The sequence below is a fragment of the Pelobates fuscus genome, chromosome 7 (genome assembly GCF_036172605.1).
Source record: "Pelobates fuscus isolate aPelFus1 chromosome 7, aPelFus1.pri, whole genome shotgun sequence".
Lineage (NCBI taxonomy): Eukaryota > Metazoa > Chordata > Amphibia > Anura > Pelobatidae > Pelobates > Pelobates fuscus.
In genome coordinates this window covers 98,665,781-98,684,316 of record NC_086323.1, presented here as the reverse complement: position 1 = coordinate 98,684,316, position 18,536 = coordinate 98,665,781, and the positions used below count along the sequence as shown (strand labels likewise).

The 18,536-nt window shown below is 43.9% G+C and overlaps 1 protein-coding gene across 2 annotated transcripts in view; it reads right to left on the bottom strand.

The window, feature by feature from the left end:
* The window catches only part of CHCHD6 (coiled-coil-helix-coiled-coil-helix domain containing 6), a 336,103-nt gene extending 324,701 nt beyond the window's left edge, over nucleotides 1-11,402 (bottom strand). For both annotated transcript variants that reach the window (XM_063426260.1, XM_063426261.1), the window contains exons 1-4: nucleotides 11,273-11,402; nucleotides 6,031-6,187; nucleotides 4,642-4,711; nucleotides 917-1,061 (exon numbers count right to left, since the gene is read on the bottom strand). In XM_063426260.1, the coding sequence (XP_063282330.1) occupies nucleotides 917-1,061; nucleotides 4,642-4,711; nucleotides 6,031-6,187; nucleotides 11,273-11,356 (456 nt within the window). In that variant the 5' untranslated portion in view covers nucleotides 11,357-11,402. The remainder of the gene's footprint in view (nucleotides 1-916; nucleotides 1,062-4,641; nucleotides 4,712-6,030; nucleotides 6,188-11,272) is intronic.
* Between the last annotated feature and the right edge of the window lie 7,134 nt (nucleotides 11,403-18,536).

The following is an 18,536-nucleotide window of genomic DNA, read 5'->3' as shown; positions in this document are numbered from 1 at the left end:
ACTTTCAGTTTCCTAATTGCACAAAAATCATTGTTTATTCCAGTATTTGTTTTCATTATTGCCATTTCTAGCTAAAACAAAAGAAAATAGTCTCAAAAATCCAGTCTGTGTAGACAAAGCAAAATATATCACGCGTTAAGAATTCTAAATCTGTAAAGGCAATTGTTTTGAGCCCAAACACAAATAGTTCTGCAGATATCAAGTAACAGAAGTGCCCACTGCCCAGTTTTTTTCACCCTTTCCTCATCCCAGCGAAGGACTTGGAATGTTTGGCCTGTGAGACATGTACAGGTAAATAGATCATTCTGTGACAAAATCAACCCACTCTCCCACTCCACCCCATACCTTTTTATATTTTTCGAGATCACTGCTACCAGCCAAAGAAAAATAAAAAAAGGCTGTATATTTAATTCTGGCTCTTACAGATAGCCCAGCACACTCCACACTGTATTTATTCAGCAGAAGTATGGTGGTGGAAGGCTTCAGTCCTCCTGTCTTTACAGAAGACATATCATAGTGTACAGCCCTCCCACACACTTTTTTTTGCTTCTGAAATTTAACCAGATACAGGAGGCATACCGGTCAGACATATTTTTCTCTTGCTACACGCCATTATACGTCCCGCTGTATAGTTGAAATAAGGCCTGTGGTACATATTGGCACTATAATTATATGTTAATATATAAAGATACCAGGGAGATTATGCATCTTCCAAAGGTTTATGATTACACGAAAGACTAAAAGAAATCATGTAGGATCCCAAGAGTTTTCTGGTTAATCTCTTTCTAAATAAATAAATATGTTTTCTTGTATCCGGTGGATGTAGTACACAGATTGAGAATCTTGTTCACCAAAGCTCAGAGCGAATTATCCCAAACCTTGGCCTTGTGACCTTGGCACAAGCTGCATGACTCACCAACTGTTCAGCTCGTTTGCGCTCCTGGCTGGTGTACATCTTCTCCCGTTGGATGGAGGACGATAATCTTTCCTGTGCCGTGTCCCTCTCCCTCTTGGCGAGACGTGCAAGTTCTTCCTGGATAATTGCTTGTTCGGTCTCATACCTAGAGAAAACAAAGAAAACCATAACAACCTTTAACCAGGTAGCAAAACAGCTGTCACAACTGGTAAATTAGTGATGACCAGCCAGTTGCTTAGACAGGGAGGTTTTGTTCAAATTCATTTTTAAACAGTAAGGCTTACAGATTCACTGTGATATTTTTTTTTACCTTTCCTTATGCCCCCAGTATATTAATGAGTATACCTCTGCCTTTATTATTTATATTATCTCTTCTTCCTTAAGGATCTCAAAATCTAGGCACCACCTTCTGTTTTCATCCGATTTGATTTCCTCACGATATCTGCAGCTTGCACTTAAAATTGTTACTCCAACCACTATGACCACTTCTGCTTTAGGAAGTCACACACAGTACTCTATTCCGAACTGCATAATGTCATTTCTGTGCAAAAATAACATCTGCCATCGTGCACAGCATGCAATGACAGACATAATAAGATTCTATTCTTTGTAGGCAGTACTTCAAAGGGAAAGCGTAAATATGTATCATTTTTATTTATTTTCTTTCTCCATATTCCCTGCCTCGCTTTAGAATCTATCCCCGGACTCCAGCCCTCCTCTTACTGGCTCAGAACAACACATACACTCTAAATGGTCCAATCAAATTAATCTCTATGAGAAGCATTTGCTTAAACCTTGACTGGGGCAAGGAAACCAACACAGGGAGCTTATTTAACAGGGTTTTATGGGAGGGGTACCTAGTTATAATTTCTTTTCCAATGAAAAGTAGTTGGAGAAACCCTAAGTTGGAGAAACCCTAAGCAGCACAAGTACCAATCCCAGTCTTATAAGGAAAGAGGTATTCAATAATAAAGTTGTGTCATTTTATTATGTCGCCTGCAAAATTTCAGCTATTACTTTAATGTTCCTTGTGATTTTCTAGAGTAGAGTATCATTTACCTTCCTTTTACTTACGGTACTTATCTATTTACAATAGATAACTATGGGGTTTAATTTCTATGATTCGTCTGACCACAGACTGACAGACTGATGATTTAGCAATGTTTTTTTAAAAAAAAAAAAAAAAAAAAAAAAAGCAGCACATGAAACTATTTTGGGGGGTCATAAGAAACCTTCTCTGAGAGTAACATATTATGATTCATATTACAAGCATGTGTTGCACTGAGCAGATGCCAATGATGACCACCAAAGCTTGTGCTTCTTTTATTATGAAATGCTTCTCAATTTAACATTGGATAGTCATCGCACTCATAGCAATGGTTGATTTACTGAAGATCTTGCTTGGGGCCAAGATCTAATTTTGAGTGAGTCACCATCATCTTTCCATGCCAGAGACCCCCTGGGCAGACGTTTTACTTTGAAAACCTAAGTGAGTATTTTATCCTTTTTGCTTTTATCTGTTGTTGGTGTAAATCATTTGTTTTTTATCTATACTTTATTATGCACTGTGACAATCTTTTTCTCATAATAAACATTCATTTGTTAAGTTCTGCCTTTGTCTGGTTAAGAATCACGTTACCTGAAGTTACCTGAAGACTAATTAGTATTTTGCAATTACATTGATATTGTGTTACCGAATAGTTGGTGGGTTTTTATTATTGATGTACCTGGGGGACCAAGGCACCCCATTTATGAATTGTCTTGGTGGTGGCAGCATTAAAATAGTAATAGTTATATTATTATGTTTAAAGGGACACTATAGTCACCAGAACAACAACAACTTATTGAATGTGTTCTGGTGAGTAGAATCATTACCTTCAGGCTTTTTGCTGTAAACACTGTCTTTTCAGAGAAAATGCAATGTTTACATTACAGCCTAGTGATAACTGAACTGGCCACTCCTCAGATGGCTGTTAGAGATCCTTCCTGGGTCATGGCTGCCTAAAATGCATCCAAACATTCAGTATCTCCTCTCTCTGCATGCAGACATTAAACTTTCCTCATAGAGATTCGTTGATTCAATTCATCTCTATGAGGAGATGCTGATTGACCAGGGCTGTGTTTGAATCATGCTGGCTCTGCCCCTGATCTGCCTCCTGGTCAGTCTCAGCCAATCCTATGGGGAAGCACTGTGATTGGATCAGGCTACCACTTCATCTACAGCTTCTGGCTTGAATACAGTAAGATGTTGCTATATTTATGGAAGCATGAGGGGCCCAGGGGGGCTAGATGGTAGTTTTAACACTATAGGGTCAGGAATACATGTTTGTGTTCCTGACGCTATAGTGATCCTTTAAGTGTGGGTGGTGTTAAGGGGGATTTTGTCATTATTTCCGGTCTAGTGCAGACAAATAGTGAACTTTAACCCTTTCACTAACACAACTACGTCACGCACACTCTTGAAGCAGGGTGCGTTCGTGACAAATTAAATCTTTGAAGATCTCATTTTGTAATTACATTTGAATAGCTAATGCAGAGTTAGATTTTATAAGTCTTTTTATTAGAAAACTTTTGTGAGAAATACATAGAATGGCATTTCATGCAAAAACATGAAATAAACCTGGAACACAAGGCATCATGGGAACACAATGCCTAACCAGGTCATTGTGAAAAATAGCAGCTCATGCTACCAAATAGTGCAGTGAAGGCAAATGTGTGTTTGTACTTAATCACAACTGCACAATTCAGTCCAGTAAAAGCTTCATACGCATTTACTGGGGTTAAGAGGAGAGGTAATATGGATAAACTGCAACTTTAACAAAAATGATTATTGAAAACTGTATATAAAAAGTATATTTAGATGATAACCGTAATGGTATTATTATAATGATTTAAGTCATAAAATAAAGCATAATGAGGTTAATGCTTTAGAGGCACCACTAGGGGCAGTGTGTAGAATTCCTTAAGACGTGTTTCTGGCAGTGACACCACAGGCCAGCCTACTTAGGAATACACTGAATAAAAACCAGATGTAGGAAGAAACTCTGTCTCTTTGCCTTTACCGGACTGAACCCAAGATGTAGTACCAGCTCTGACTTAACCCCAGCCAAAGGGCTGGGGCCTTGTAAGTAATATGAATCCATTGTAACATTTAGCAACTGTTATGGCCTTTTGTAAGGAATATGTTATAGTTTTGTATTGCAATATTATTGTAGTAAATAAATATACATTTAAGATTACAATGTTTTGTGTATTTTCTATCCACATATTCGACCATACCACGAAATATAAAAATATTAACGTTGTTACTTATTGCTTAATTATTATATACTAATCAAAATATTAATATTCATATTTAAGTCTCGGACACAACAATTAATAAGACTGATGGTTATTCGCTAAAGTGAGAATTCAAAGTAAATTTCTAATTCAAGGTCAAAGTCTGGGAAGCTATATCCTTGTCTGCGGCCTTTATGGGCAACTAGAAACCAGGTGTTAGGTTGCAACTGCTCACCTGTTAAAGCAACACTACCGTGTTGTTAGTTTTTTTTTCTTTCAGTTTTCCTTTCTTTATGCCTCGTACCTACTGATCTTTTCTTCCTTGAATTAGATCTAAACATATGTGCACCTCCAAAACAAATAATTTAGAAACAACATTTACAAAGTGACAGTCCTTTGAGAAAGATTATGGGGGATTATCTTTTTTGCTCAACAATGAAGCTTACCTCCTGTACAGATCATCATCGGTATCTGCAAGTTTGTGACCATCACCTCCAGCACTGGGTTTGTGAAAATCTAGAATGCATAATAAAACAAATTATGTCACATTCAACTTTTGACCATGAAAATCAATATAGAGTAATTATAGATACAAGAACCTAATGACCAATGTTTAGTTTTTCTATATTTTCAATTTCTGTTCATCCCAGTAAACTTAATGTATCTGTTTTCTTCAAACAGGATACAAAAGTGTTTCTGTAATGTACTATCATCTGATGAATGACCGAGTTAGATTAACACTATAGTCACCAGAACAACCACAGCTTAATGTAGTTGTTCTGGTGTGTATAGTCAATCCCTGCAGGCATTTTCATGTAACACTGCCTTGTTTACATTACTGCCTAGGAATATCTCTAGTGGCAGTCACCCATGAAAGTGTTGAATGTTCCTCATAGGGATGCATTGTTTCCCATGCATGCGTAAAAGCCTCCCAAATGCTTTCCTATGGGAAAGCATTAGATTGGCTGAGATAATCAAATCTGATGATCTCTGCCAAGGAGGCAGAGCAGGAAGGAGCCAGCTGCAGCGAGACCACAGCGGTGCTGGAAAATAGGTACATTTAACAACTTTCTTAAGTAAGGAGAGGCGGACAGCCACCTATATGGCACTTTTTAAAACTATAGTGTCAGGAAAACATTTTTGTATCCCTGACACTATAGTGTTCCTTTAATGAGCATCACCTTCTAGAATAATTAATTTTAAGTCCACTGCAGCTCAATTTGAATTCATGAGCTTTTTTTATTTTTATTTTTTTTAAATCTTTGTCTGCAAGAGAACTGATTTTCATATATAATATACTACACCTATAATGCACAACACTAGTTTAGTTATTCACTTAAGTAAGAATTCAAGGTGAATTTCAAATAGCCAAACTGGAAGATTCTATAAGAAAGTTATCTTAAACAAATCCAATTCCTCTGGGCATGAGAGCCCAGAATCTTATTTGCTGGCTCTCATACCATGACATCATGCCTGCATGCACAGTGCCATCACGGTCGCCATACAGAATTTCTGTCATGTGTACTTAAATGGTTGATATTTATTATTACTCTACATATTTCAAAACTTAAAAGGGAAATAGTATACCGGCGGCGCTAGTTACAGTATATAAAATACAATGCAAGTTCTCCGACCAAATTTTATATAATATAGCTGTTAAAACAAGTGTAATCTCTCCAAATACACACAACAAATATATAAATAGCCAATATGGTGTAGCGCTTTATATGAACAAAAATTGAGTTTCAAAACTTATCCATATGCAAAAACGCAACAAATACAATAGTTATTTATATTTCCTAGATTGAGTCGTTAATGGTTAAATCAGAGCATACCTTCTGCTTTGCTTTCTGGTTCTAGGGTGCTCTTGGCAGGCCCTCCCAAAGAAGGGGACGTATGAGAAGAAATCGGAGACCCTGAGGACTGTGATGAGTGCTGGTCCTTTGAAGAAACTGAAGACTCTTTCATCTGGCTGACAATACTGTCAGATAGCTGTAAGCATGAAACAGGAATACACAGTATGCTAAAAGCTTTCACTTATTCTAACTATAGCAAATAACATCTTGCACTAAGCTTTGTCAGTACATTTTGTAATGTAAACTCTTTCCATAGCAGGAAAACTGAGATCTACACGAGCAATTAAAAAAGGCAAGACTAAAAGTGAACTTCACAATTAAAAGTCCTAATTTGCTCAAATATTCCACATTAACATAACAGCTGTAGTGTTGTGTCAGGAGAACACTGTTTTTCTGTAAAACAGCTCCAAAACTATTGACGGAAAAAAAGGGACTTTAGCCAGCCTCATAACACCATAACCTCGAGTTGTAGTGAGTCTACGGTGCTCTTGTAAAACTATGCAGTCTTGCAAAAAGCAACATCATTCCGTTTATTTTGTACAAATATATATGCATACTGTTTTGATTGCAACTAATGAATTGCGTAAAGCTGCATAACAAGTAGTAATCATGTTATCCATTGTCGACAGTAGGAGTATGTGTGTGTAATCTTGTTATGTCACCACTAGAGGCACAGAACACAGACCAGGCTCCAGATTTTCAGGAAAGTTTAAAGTGAACCTGTTATGAAAAAAACAACTTACCTAATATTGTTCCCATATACATTTAATAGTTTTTTTTTCTCCTAATCTATACATTTGAAAGCAAAACTGCTAGCACAATGTATAGATAAAATCCTATGCTTTAATCCGGTGAGCATAAATTGTTTGGGACATGACACGTGCCCTTTAATCCTCAAGTAGAAGTCGCAGAGTGGACTTTCCAAGTTTTATAAAGGAAATAGGGGTTTATTCACTAAATGCAGAACTGCAATGAAATTAAATCCATATTGTAACATTTAGGCTAAACTAGCTAAGCTGTAACTATAGCTGAACTGGAGATTTTTATACAGAAAGAGGGAGAGGTCATTATTTGGCACTTTTCTAGCGACTGGGCAGCAATAGCTTAGCGGCTAGGTTTACACATTTAGCAGACATGCCCCCACCTGCCACAGAAGGCGGAGGTAAAATACCTCATAGTGATTTCCTGGTCATATTGACCCCAACAGAATTATATATACCGTATATATATTTGTATTTTTTGTTATATTTTTACATGCAGCAACTGGCTAGTAAGTGCTGGTATGCCTCCACACAATCTTCACCTCGCTAATGTATTTTTCACTGTTGGCTCGCTGGCTGCTAGCAGGCAAATAGTTCAGATTTTTTTATAGAAATTCAGGCCCAGATTTAGTTCTATCAGAGGGGATTTCAGCTAAAATCTAGACCAAATTCGCCCATTCGGGGCCTGATTTACACTATCCAGACATTATTGAATTGCATCAACAATGTCAAGAATTTGTAGCCAGGATGACTGCTCTTTGCAGCCAGATGGTTTTGCCCCATTCAGTTTGGGAAAGCCATTCGGACTTTAGTAAATAACTGTTCTAGCAAAGTGAGTTACTAGGATTTTCTCCCTTTCATTTTCATCTGTACTGGTGGGATCGATATGGACCTGCAGTGCCAAACCTGTCTATAAGCATTGAGATGTTGGTTCAATTATATCTGCAAACATTGCAACTAAGAGGCTGCACAATGAAACAAACCAAGGTTTGGGGACGTATGTGAAAAACTCATTGGTTCAGGGACTTCGTAGTGGGTCACATTGGCAAAGCTCAAAAACTCAGGAGCAAAATCAAATTAGCGCCCTACTATCTTTGCACACTAAAATTCATAAAAAAAAAAAGAAAAAGGAAAAAAAAAACCTTAGGTACTTATATTAGGTACCTATTACTATAATGATAACTAGATGTAACAGAGAAAGCTATGAATTTTTCTTTTCTTCAAAATCTCAAACTTGTGCAAAGTGTTGAGACAGATTTAAACAGGGGACAGGGTGGACAATTTGGACTGGGATCTGGATGTGTCTGGGCACCCTAGTGCACTCTTTGTGTACGCCTGTGGTGATGATAAATATGTCTGAATGCATTGTACTGGCAGCGCGTAGCCTGGCTACAAGCATTGTACTGGTGGTGCCTAGCCCAGGTGCATGCATTGTATTGGTGATGCCAAACCTGGCTTCATGCATTCTATTAGTGATGCCATGTCTGTCCGGATGCATTGTACTGGTGGTGCCACGCCTGGCTGCATGCATTGTACTGGTGGTGCCACGCCTGGCTGCATGCATTGTACTGGTGGTGCCACGCCTGGCTGCATGCATTGTACTGGTGGTGCCACGCCTGGCTGCATGCATTGTACTGGTGGTGCCACGCCTGGCTGCATGCATTGTACTGGTGGTGCCACGCCTGGCTGCATGCATTGTACTGGCTATACCAGGCCTGGCTACAAACAGTGTACTGGTTATACCAGGCCTGGCTACAAACAGTGTACTGGTTATACCAGACCTGGTTACAAGCAGTGTACTGGTTATACCAAGCCTGGCTACAAGCAGTGTACTGGTTATACCAGGCCTGGCTACAAACAGTGTACTGGTTATACCAGACCTGGTTACAAGCAGTGTACTGGTTATACCAAGCCTGGCTACAAGCAGTGTACTGGTTATACCAAGCCTGGTTACAAGCAGTGTACTGGTTGTTATGCCAAGCCTGGCTACAAGCAGCGTACTGGTTATTATGCCAAGCCTGGTTACAAGCAGCGTACTGGTTATACCAAGCCTGGTTACAAGCAGTGTACTGGTTATTATGCCAAGCCTGGTTACAAGCAGTGTACTGGTTATTATGCCAAGCCTGGTTACAAGCAGTGTACTGGTTATTATACCAAGCCTGGTTACAAGCAGTGTACTGGTTATTATACCAAGCCTGGTTACAAGCAGTGTACTGGTTATTATACCAAGCCTGGTTACAAGCAGTGTACTGGTTATTATACCAAGCCTGGTTACAAGCAGAGTACTGGTTATGCCAAGCCTGGTTACAAGCATTGTACTGGTTATGTCAAGCCTGGTTACAAGCAGTGTACTGGTTATGCCAAGCCTGGTTACAAGCAGTGTACTGGTTATGCCAAGCCTGGTTACAAGCAGTGTACTGGTTATGCCAAGCCTGGTTACAAGCAGTGTACTGGTTATTATGCCAAGCCTGGTTACAAGCAATGTACTGGTTATACCAAGCCTGGTTACAAGCAGTGTACTGGTAATACCAAGCTTGGTTACAAGCAGTGTACTGGTTATACCAAGCCTGGTTACAAGCAGTGTACTGGTTATACCAAGCCTGGTTACAAGCTGTGTACTGGTTATACCAAGCCTGGTTACAAGCAGTGTACTGGTTATTATACCAAGCCTGTTTACAAGCAGTGTACTGGTTATTATACCAAGCCTGGCTACAAGCAGTGTACTGGTTACAAGCAGTGTACTGGTTATACCAAGCCTGGTTACAAGCAGTGTACTGGTTATGCCAAGCCTGGCTACAAGCATTCTATTAGTGATGCCATGTCTGTCCAGATGCATTGTACTGGTGGTACCACGCCTGGCTGCATGCATTGTACTGGTGGTGCCACGCCTGGCTGCATGCATTGTACTGGTGGTGCCACGCCTGGCTGCATGCATTGTACTTGTGGTGCCACGCCTGGCTGCATGCATTGTACTTGTGGTGCCACGCCTGGCTGCATGCATTGTACTGGTGGTGCCACGCCTGGCTGCATGCAGTGTACTGGCTATACCAGGCCTGGCTACAAACAGTGTACTGGTTATACCAGACCTGGTTACAAGCAGTGTACTGGTTATACCAAGCCTGGCCACAAGCAGTGTACTGGTTATACCAAGCCTGGCCACAAGCAGTGTACTGGTTATACCAAGCCTGGTTACAAGCAGTGTACTGGTTGTTATGCCAAGCTACAAGCTTGCCTGGCTACAAGCAGTGTACTGGTTATGCCAAGCCAGGCTACAAGCAGTGTACTGGTTATGCCAAGCCTGGCTACAAGCAGTATACTGGTTATACCAAGCCTGGCTACAAGCAGTATACTGGTTATACCAAGCCTGGTTACAAGCAGTGTACTGGTTATACCAAGCCTGGCTACAAGCAGTGTACTGGTCATACCAAGCCTGGCTACAAGCAGTGTACTGGTCATACCAAGCCTGGCTACAAGCAGTGTACTGGTCATACCAAGCCTGGCTACAAGCAGTGTACTGGTTATGCCAAGCCTGGTTACAAGCAGTGTACTGGTTAAACCAAGCCTGGTTACAAGCAGTGTACTGGTTAAACCAAGCCTGGTTACAAGCAGTGTACTGGTTAAACCAAGCCTGGTTACAAGCAGTGTACTGGTCATACCAAGCCTGGTTACAAGCAGTGTACTGGTCATACCAAGCCTGGTTACAAGCAGTGTACTGGTTATGCCAAGCCTGGTTACAAGCAGTGTACTGGTTAAACCAAGCCTGGTTACAATCAGTGTACTGGTTAAACCAAGCCTGGTTACAATCAGTGTACTGGTTAAACCAAGCCTGGTTACAATCAGTGTACTGGTTAAACCAAGCCTGGTTACAATCAGTGTACTGGTTAAACCAAGCCTGGTTACAAGCAGTGTACTGGTTAAACCAAGCCTGGTTACAAGCAGTGCACTGGTTATGCCAAGCCTGGTTACAAGCAGTGTACTGGTTATGCCAAGCCTGGTTACAAGCAGTGTACTGGTTATGCCAAGCCTCGTTACAAGCAGTGTACTGGTTATGCCAAGCCTCGTTACAAGCAGTGTACTGGTTATGCCAAGCCTCGTTACAAGCAGTGTACTGGTTATGCCAAGCCTGGCTACAACAAGCAGTGTACTGGTTAAACCAAGCCTGGTTACAAGCAGTATACTGGTTATGCCAAGCCTGGCTACAAGCAGTGTGGTGGTTATTATGCCAAGCCGCGTTACAAGCAGTGCGGTGGTTATTATGCCAAGCCGGTATTAGTCCCAGGTCTGTGTTAATGCAGTTCTCTCATAGAAGCTCCTTTAGACATGCGATGGCAATGAATGATCAGCATCTCCTGTGGGCTCTGCCCTCTCCATTATAGGGGATCCTCACACAGGGTTACAAGGGATATGTCTGGCCTCCTTTTTATAAGCGGAATTGGATATAAAACTGTGGCCCCTCTCACCCTGACTCCTCGCAGCACCCGCACCCTGTCCTCCTCATCCACCCCGAAGGACACCTTCCTGCTGGTGCTCTCACTGCCCCCCATGATCACCAGGGAAACCGCCTCCAGACAGGTACCACTCCGGACTGCACTGCGCACGCGCGGAACTAACCCCGCCCACGCCTCTTAGAGGAGAGCTAGAGACTCTCTGACCGACGCGCCGCCCGGCATGCCGGGAGTTGTAGTTTTGGCAATGCCTTAATCTTCTGCTTAGTATGTTACAGGCGAGGTGTCTCACACAAGTTTGTAAGGGGGTGGAATGGCAGGTGGGTGGCCCCATGGTCTGACTCTTATTTTATTGCACCTGCTTTTCTAGAGAGGTAACTTTATAATGTACTAGGTCATTAGGAGATAATGCTAGGAATGAATGGGCTAGCCATTAACCTATTAAACTCAATGATTGGACCTTTAGAGCAGAATTCAGTATCATATAGGGGTCTTCAGCTCTATAACACAGCCAGCAAGAAAATAATATTATTGATAAAGTCTTACAGGAAATGTATGGATGTAGTATGTAGTATGGATGTATACTTTAGCCAATACTACAATAGTTATATAGCTGAAAAGAGACCTGTGTCCATCAAGTTCAGCCTTCCTCATATATGTTTTTGCTGTTAATCCAAAAGAAGGCAAAAAACCCAGTATGAAGCGCTTCCAATTTTGCAACAAACTAGGAAAAAAATCCTTCTTGACCCCAAAATAGTCAGATGTCTCCTTGGATCAAGCAGCTATTACCCCACTATTTAAAGGATCACTATAGTGTCAGGAAAACAAAGCGGTTTTCCTGACACTATAGTGCACTGATGGTGCCCCCACCCTCAGGGGCCCCCTCCCGTGGCGCTGAAGGGGTAAAAACCCCTTCAGCAGTTTATCTTAATCCAGCGCCGGGCTCCCTCGGCGCTGGTGACCTCTCCTCCCCCGCCGACGTTAGCTCCCCCGTCCGACGTCACCGGAGCCGAATGCGCTCTGCGCGATGGAGGCATAACATGTCTCCAGCGTTGCAGATGTGCCTCTAGTGGCTGTCCAGAAGACAGCCACTAGAGGCTGGCTTAACCCCAAATGTAAACATAGCAGTTTCTCTGAGGGACCTGGCACCCAGACTACTTCATTGAGCTGAATTGCTCTGGATGACTATAGTGTCCATTTAATTAAAAAATTATATCCCTGGGTGGCGGGGCTTGACCAGTATGGCGGACGGTCGCAACATGCAGGAGCTCCCTACTAATCTACACTTTCAAGCGACTTGCCGGGACTCCTGCCGCTCACAACCTGACCCAAACGGGTACCCACCTGCCGCAGACAACGGCTGGAGTTTCCCGGTGTGGAAAGCCGAGACGCTGACCGACAAAAGCCATGTGGAGCGGTTGCGGCCTAGCGGGGGCTACGGGCAGGGCAATCGGCCGATCTCCCGTCCCTCTCCTACTAACGAGACCTCACAAAGTCCCGTTCCCCCCCCCACAGGTCCGGGGGGATATCCCGGTCCACCACGCACAGCATGGGGTTGACCCCGACCCATATACAAGTGACCATACTAGCCGCATGGAGGACGGGGGAACACCAGCCACTTGGAAGCCCGATGAAGCATTGGGCGAGCTGAGATATGAATCGAGGCTGGAGAGAATATTCCAAGACTTTTGGCGCAAACTGGAGGTAAAAATGTCCCGTCCAGCCCAGACCCTCCTGAGGGCTGAGCCCTCACACCACCGACTGCCGGATTCACGGCAAATCAGCAAGCAACCTGTCACTAAAAGACCTCCAGCATGGCGGTGGTATAACGAACGCCAGACTAAAGCAGACAGCGAGAAGGGCCAGCCGCGACCCCACATGTCAAAGGAATCTCAAACGCAAGCCAAAAGGCCTAACTCAGTCAGCAGTATCCCAGCCAGGCTCAAAGTCTTACCTCAAGGCCCAAAGCTTCACCCACAGCAGCAGGGGCGAGGTACTAATACACTACGACAGACCGCCCAACGACTCACTCACTTACCAGAGGCTTCTACCATGGGCCGCCTACAACGCCTTCCCAGGCCGAAGACCACATGGAGTCAGACTCCAAGACACCGACCACACCGCCGGAGGCTTGCCCGCCGATGGCGGCGGCAGAACACCCGAGCCCCACATGGCGCCCGACAAAGGGACGACCCGGCCTCTCCGAGCAACCGAGTCGGTGGAACACAGGATGAAGGCCTTCATAATGACCTGGGGCAGGTTCAGTCTCTGAAGAAAAGCTTCCGGGTCTCCGGAGGAGGCTACAGTAATCATTGTGTTATGTTGTGGGACCTCCAGCGATCTGCCTATACCCCACCGGTATTTGATTTTTGCATCTCGCAGTCTCTTTGCAACCGGGGACAGCTGCCTTAATCCATTAGCACCGCGAACTTTAGGTCTGCATAGATCGAGAGCGTGCTGCCCTCGAGCCTGATGTTGCCGATATCTCTGGAGCGAGACATGATTGCTGACCGCAATGAGGTCTCTGGGCACTTCTGTGGGTGCCGACGCTGATTTGTGGATCCTGAATGCGGATACCAACAACGGGTTGCTCTCTCCCCTCTTTAGGCCCATGGAGGTCATCATTCGCTGCAGAAAGGGGAGCAGCTCATTCCCTCCAATTTGCTCGGGGACACCTCTGATGCGGATGTTTCGGCACCTGTGTCTGGAGTCTAGCACCGTCACTGCCGGGTAAGTTTCTGGACTTAAGTGGTCAATGTTTCTAGTTGGTCTTGGGTAGTCTGCATTTGGGTGTCTCGTGCAGCTTCCCTGGACTTGATATCATTGACTCTGTGTTTGAGCGTACCCAGGTCTGCTTGTGCTTCCTGAAGGTCAGCCCTCCATACCTTCCTGAAGTCCTGCAAGAGATTTATTATGTCTCTTCGTGTTGCTGGCGAGGAATCCCCCTCTGAATCAGATTCTGGCTGTATACTGCTCCCTGACGGTGAAGCATTCCTCTCTTCCTCTTCTCAGGACTCCTCCGAGGCTTTTCCTTTGCTCTGGGATTCCGGCGCCCTCTTTTAAACGTCTGTGCAATTGCTCAGTCGGCAACGCCCCAGTGTTACAGTGTTTGTAATTGTGAAATTAAATCAAAACAAAAGAATGATGTGAAGCAGCCTTGAGGTGAAACTCCAGCTTTTGGAATTATAAAGAAAAATAAATCTAGACAATATGGTTATAATAAAACTTATTTACTTTTTTTTTATTAGAAAGTAAGAATTGTTCCTTTACTGCTCAGTTTAGAACTATTTAAAAATCAATATCAAATTTAAGTTTTTTACTATTATTTTTTTTTTTTTACATTTTTTATTTTTGCAGTGCATATTTGATACATACAGGCCTGAGGTGCCCCGAAAGCAGTCCTCAGGCTTTACTTCGTTTTACATACGGGACATGTGAATGGCATGCACAATTTTATAATATAGGCAAGCTTAAAGGTAGTCAGGTGTACCGACATACTGATGGGACGGTGACATGGAAAACAGTATATATCAGTGGTTCAGGAACATGCTTAAAGCTTCCATTATGTCACATAGAGCAGAAATTAAAACACAAGATTAGAAAACATGCGTATGTGTAAGTTTAACCCCTTAAGGACCAAACTTCTGGAATAAAAGGGAATCATGACGTGTCACACACGTCATGTGTCCTTAAGGGGTTAAATGGTAGCGGTTATGATTAATAGACCTCTGAGGGTAATACGAGTGTGTGTTTATAAGTGTTGAATGTGATTCTCATGGCATTATGTGGAAGAGGAATATAGCATAGTCACAGCTACAAACAGAAATGTGTTAGAGTCCCTGGTATGCATAGCCAGTGTCTGTGAGCGTCTGGGCAGCGTTCAAAAGTGATCATGGGGGAAGCTGCCCTCTTGCTGGATAATCACCCCATTCCTTCAGGTGGGAACCGTATCTGCGGCATTGGGGGTTCGCGGTGGCAGGCAGTCAGCCAGGAGTCGGCCGGTTGCGCCCTCCAGCTCCGGGCCTGTAGCATGGCCGGCATCCATTGTCCACGGATTCGGGTACCTCTGGGGGCCGGATCCTTCCCTGTCGGGGTAGGTTTGGAGGCCTGGATGTTGGTGTAACGCCGCCTATGGCAGCCCGGCTTCCGCCTGTGTGGTTGATGCGCCAGGGTTGGGTCCCTGGTGGCCTGCGGCCCAGATGGGCTAGCGAGGTGAGGCGTAGGCTGCTGTATCATTGTTTTGCCCCGGGGTGGCACAGGCCCACTCCGGTCGACACCGCCACGTTGAACCCTCTCACTCCCGTTCTCCTGTTTCCGTTGCTGCTCCGCCGCTTGTCGGGCCTCGATTCGTGCCCAGAAGGTCTTGAACAGCTCGTTCAGGCGGGTGGTGAGTGAGTCGCTTGGTATGGGGTTGCAGGCTGGCGGCATGTCTCCTCCGCATGGCTGTGCGTCCGCCATTTTAGTGAGGCGAGCTGCTTGCATACCTGGTGCGTGGTTTGTGCCGTAGTCAGCATGGAAGGGCCACAGAGGTGCGCTGGTCGAGGGTGTGTGGACCGGGATAACCCCCACCGGTCCTGGGGGGGGGGAAGCAACCATGTGCTGCGAGTGTTGCTTGTGATTGCGGGCTGGGAGAGCGGCCGCCTCTCCTTTGCCCTGCTTGGTATGAGCTCCAGACCCCGGCTCGGTCATTCCGGCGGTAAGTTGGGCGTCGAAGGGTGTCCCTCGGGTCATCAGTTGCTGCGGGGCAAATTAGGGCGAGTAGGGGTACAAGATCAGGCAAATTGCCCCCGATTTCAGCCGTTGTGCAGATCAGGGCCTAGGAGCTCAAAGCATGTGCGACTGTTCAGCTCCACAGTCAGGCAACGCCCCAGTTTTTTACTATTATTGAAGATTTTTATTTCCAAAACTGTAAAAAAAATTCTTATCTTGACAGTTTACTTAACCCCTTAATAAGGACTGAGTCAGTTGTACACGTTGTGATCAAAACAAAGTGTAAACGAAATCTGGAATTTGCTCTTTATGTCTGTTCAACCAAATTCACCTTTTTTCATATTATGTGCACCCACACTTATTATATATCATTTTGTTCAGGAGAAACAGGGCTTTCATTGCACATGGACAATTCATATATGAAACATAATTCATTATGAATAAAATCTAAAAGAGTGTGAGAAATTAAGATTAAAAAAAAAAAAGATTTAGTTCTGAGTGGCATTTTAACTGTGAATGTCATAATACTGTTAGCTTTTACTGCAATAAAATACACATAATTGTATTCAGCAAAGTCTCAGGAGTACAACAGAGATTTTCACAGTGAGAAGACGCCAGCGTCCATAGGAAAGCATTGAAAATGCGCATTCAGCCGATGATGGAAGAAGAGGGAGGAGAGTCCCAGCGCTGAGGGAGCCCGGCGCTGGAAAAAAGGTAAGGGATTAACCCCTTCATCCCCCTTCAGCGCCACGGGAGTATGTTTTCCTGGCACTATAGTGGTCCATGCACATTTCACATATGCAAGCATTTTAGGTATGAGGATACAGAATGAGAAAAAAAGGAAGGGTTAGCATTTGTTTTGTCATAGTCGACAATATATACAGATTTAACTTCAGGTGTAACAATATATTTGTATACAGTAGGTTATCCAACTTTTGCTTTGTTGACTTGCTCCCTTAGTCAGGTTGCAAATCAGGAGGGACAGTTAGGGTTGTAGGGGAGTGAGTGGGTGCTCTGAGTAGTAGGGGTGGACGTACTGTAAAATGAGATGATCATTGCAGGGACTCATATTTGAAGTCCTGGGCTTTGTTGTTTGCCATGAGTTTCTGTATTGATCTGTGCCTTGCCATATTGTTTTGGATGCAACTTTATATCACTCGCTGTGGGGCACAACCACGGCTGGCCGATGTGTTAATCATTTTAATTGTTGTGATGGTTAATTGCCACTTGGTCACCTCCCCCATGAGGTTAGAGGGGGGAGATAGGAGGGGTAATACGAGAGAGTGTTTTCATGAAGGGGAGGGAAGGGGGGGGGAGAATGGGGTTTTCATGGAGGAGGGGAAGGGGGGAGAATAAGAGATGGAAGAGTGAGAGAGAGAGAAAGGGAGAAAAGAGGAAAGAGAGAAAAAAGAAAGAAGAAGAAGAAAAAAAAGAAGATTATTTTTTTACAAGGAAAGACCGAAGGCATGAGGAGGGTTGGTACTGAAGATTGGGGGTGGGGTGGGGTAGCTGTAGGGAGTATAAGAGTGTTATCTGTGTTTTTGACTTAGAAAGGTTACGTTTCGAGAAAAGAAGAAAGAGGGGGAAAGAGTCCCCCACGTGTCACCGAGGCTGGATCCCTCAAGGGGGTAATGGGAATTCATAGATCCAAGGGTCCTAGATTTTGTTGAAATGTTTTGTGGTATCGTAGATTAGGGCGGAGAGTTTATCCATTTTCATTGCGTCTACCACTTTTTGATCGTGTCTATGGAGGGAACGTCAGGGCTTCCCCACCTTTTCGCCACTGCACGGCTAGCCGCTAGTGTAATCTTTGTTATGAGTTTATTTTGTGCTCTGGGGGTGTCTTTGTGTGGTTTGGGGAGGAGCCATATCCATGGATATGGTTGTGTGAAGTATTTTGGACACCAGTTGGGAGACCTGAAGCCACAGTTGGTGTATATGCGTTCACTCCCACCACATGTGGATGTAAGTGCATTTTTCCCCACATCCCTTCCACATCCCTTCCAGCACAGGTCTGTGTCTGCCCTGCCAATTTGCTTCAACCTGAGAGGAGTGAGGTACCATCGAAATAGGGTTTTGTAGGCTTGTTCCTTATGAGGAAGAGAAGGGAGGGGGTCTAGGGGTAAAGAGAAATCTGAACAAGAGAACAAGTACCTGGTCTTATGTGGGTGATGCCAGGTGTTGTGTGGGCGGAGTGAGCCTGAAGTATGAGGAGTAGATGGAGTGTTAGTCCGGGTGTGGAGAAGCATGTGGGAAAGGGGTTGTAGAGGATAGAATCAAAGATAAGGTGACGAGGTCAGGGTATATAGGAGAGTAAGTCACAGCAGGTGTGAGTCTCACTCTCCCAGAGCATAGCCTTGGTTGCTTCCCGCTGTAATAGAAGTGTGTTTTTGCATCTGACATCCTAAACCATTTGATGTGAGCGTGGTCACAGTGCAATGAAGTATGTAGAGAATGTATCTCTGAGTATCGAAAATGACAACACAAAAAGGGGTGGGGGGAGGGGTTTGACCTGGGTTTGTGTGGTATATTCCGATAACAGGGCAATCCATGAACTAGTTTAGAATCC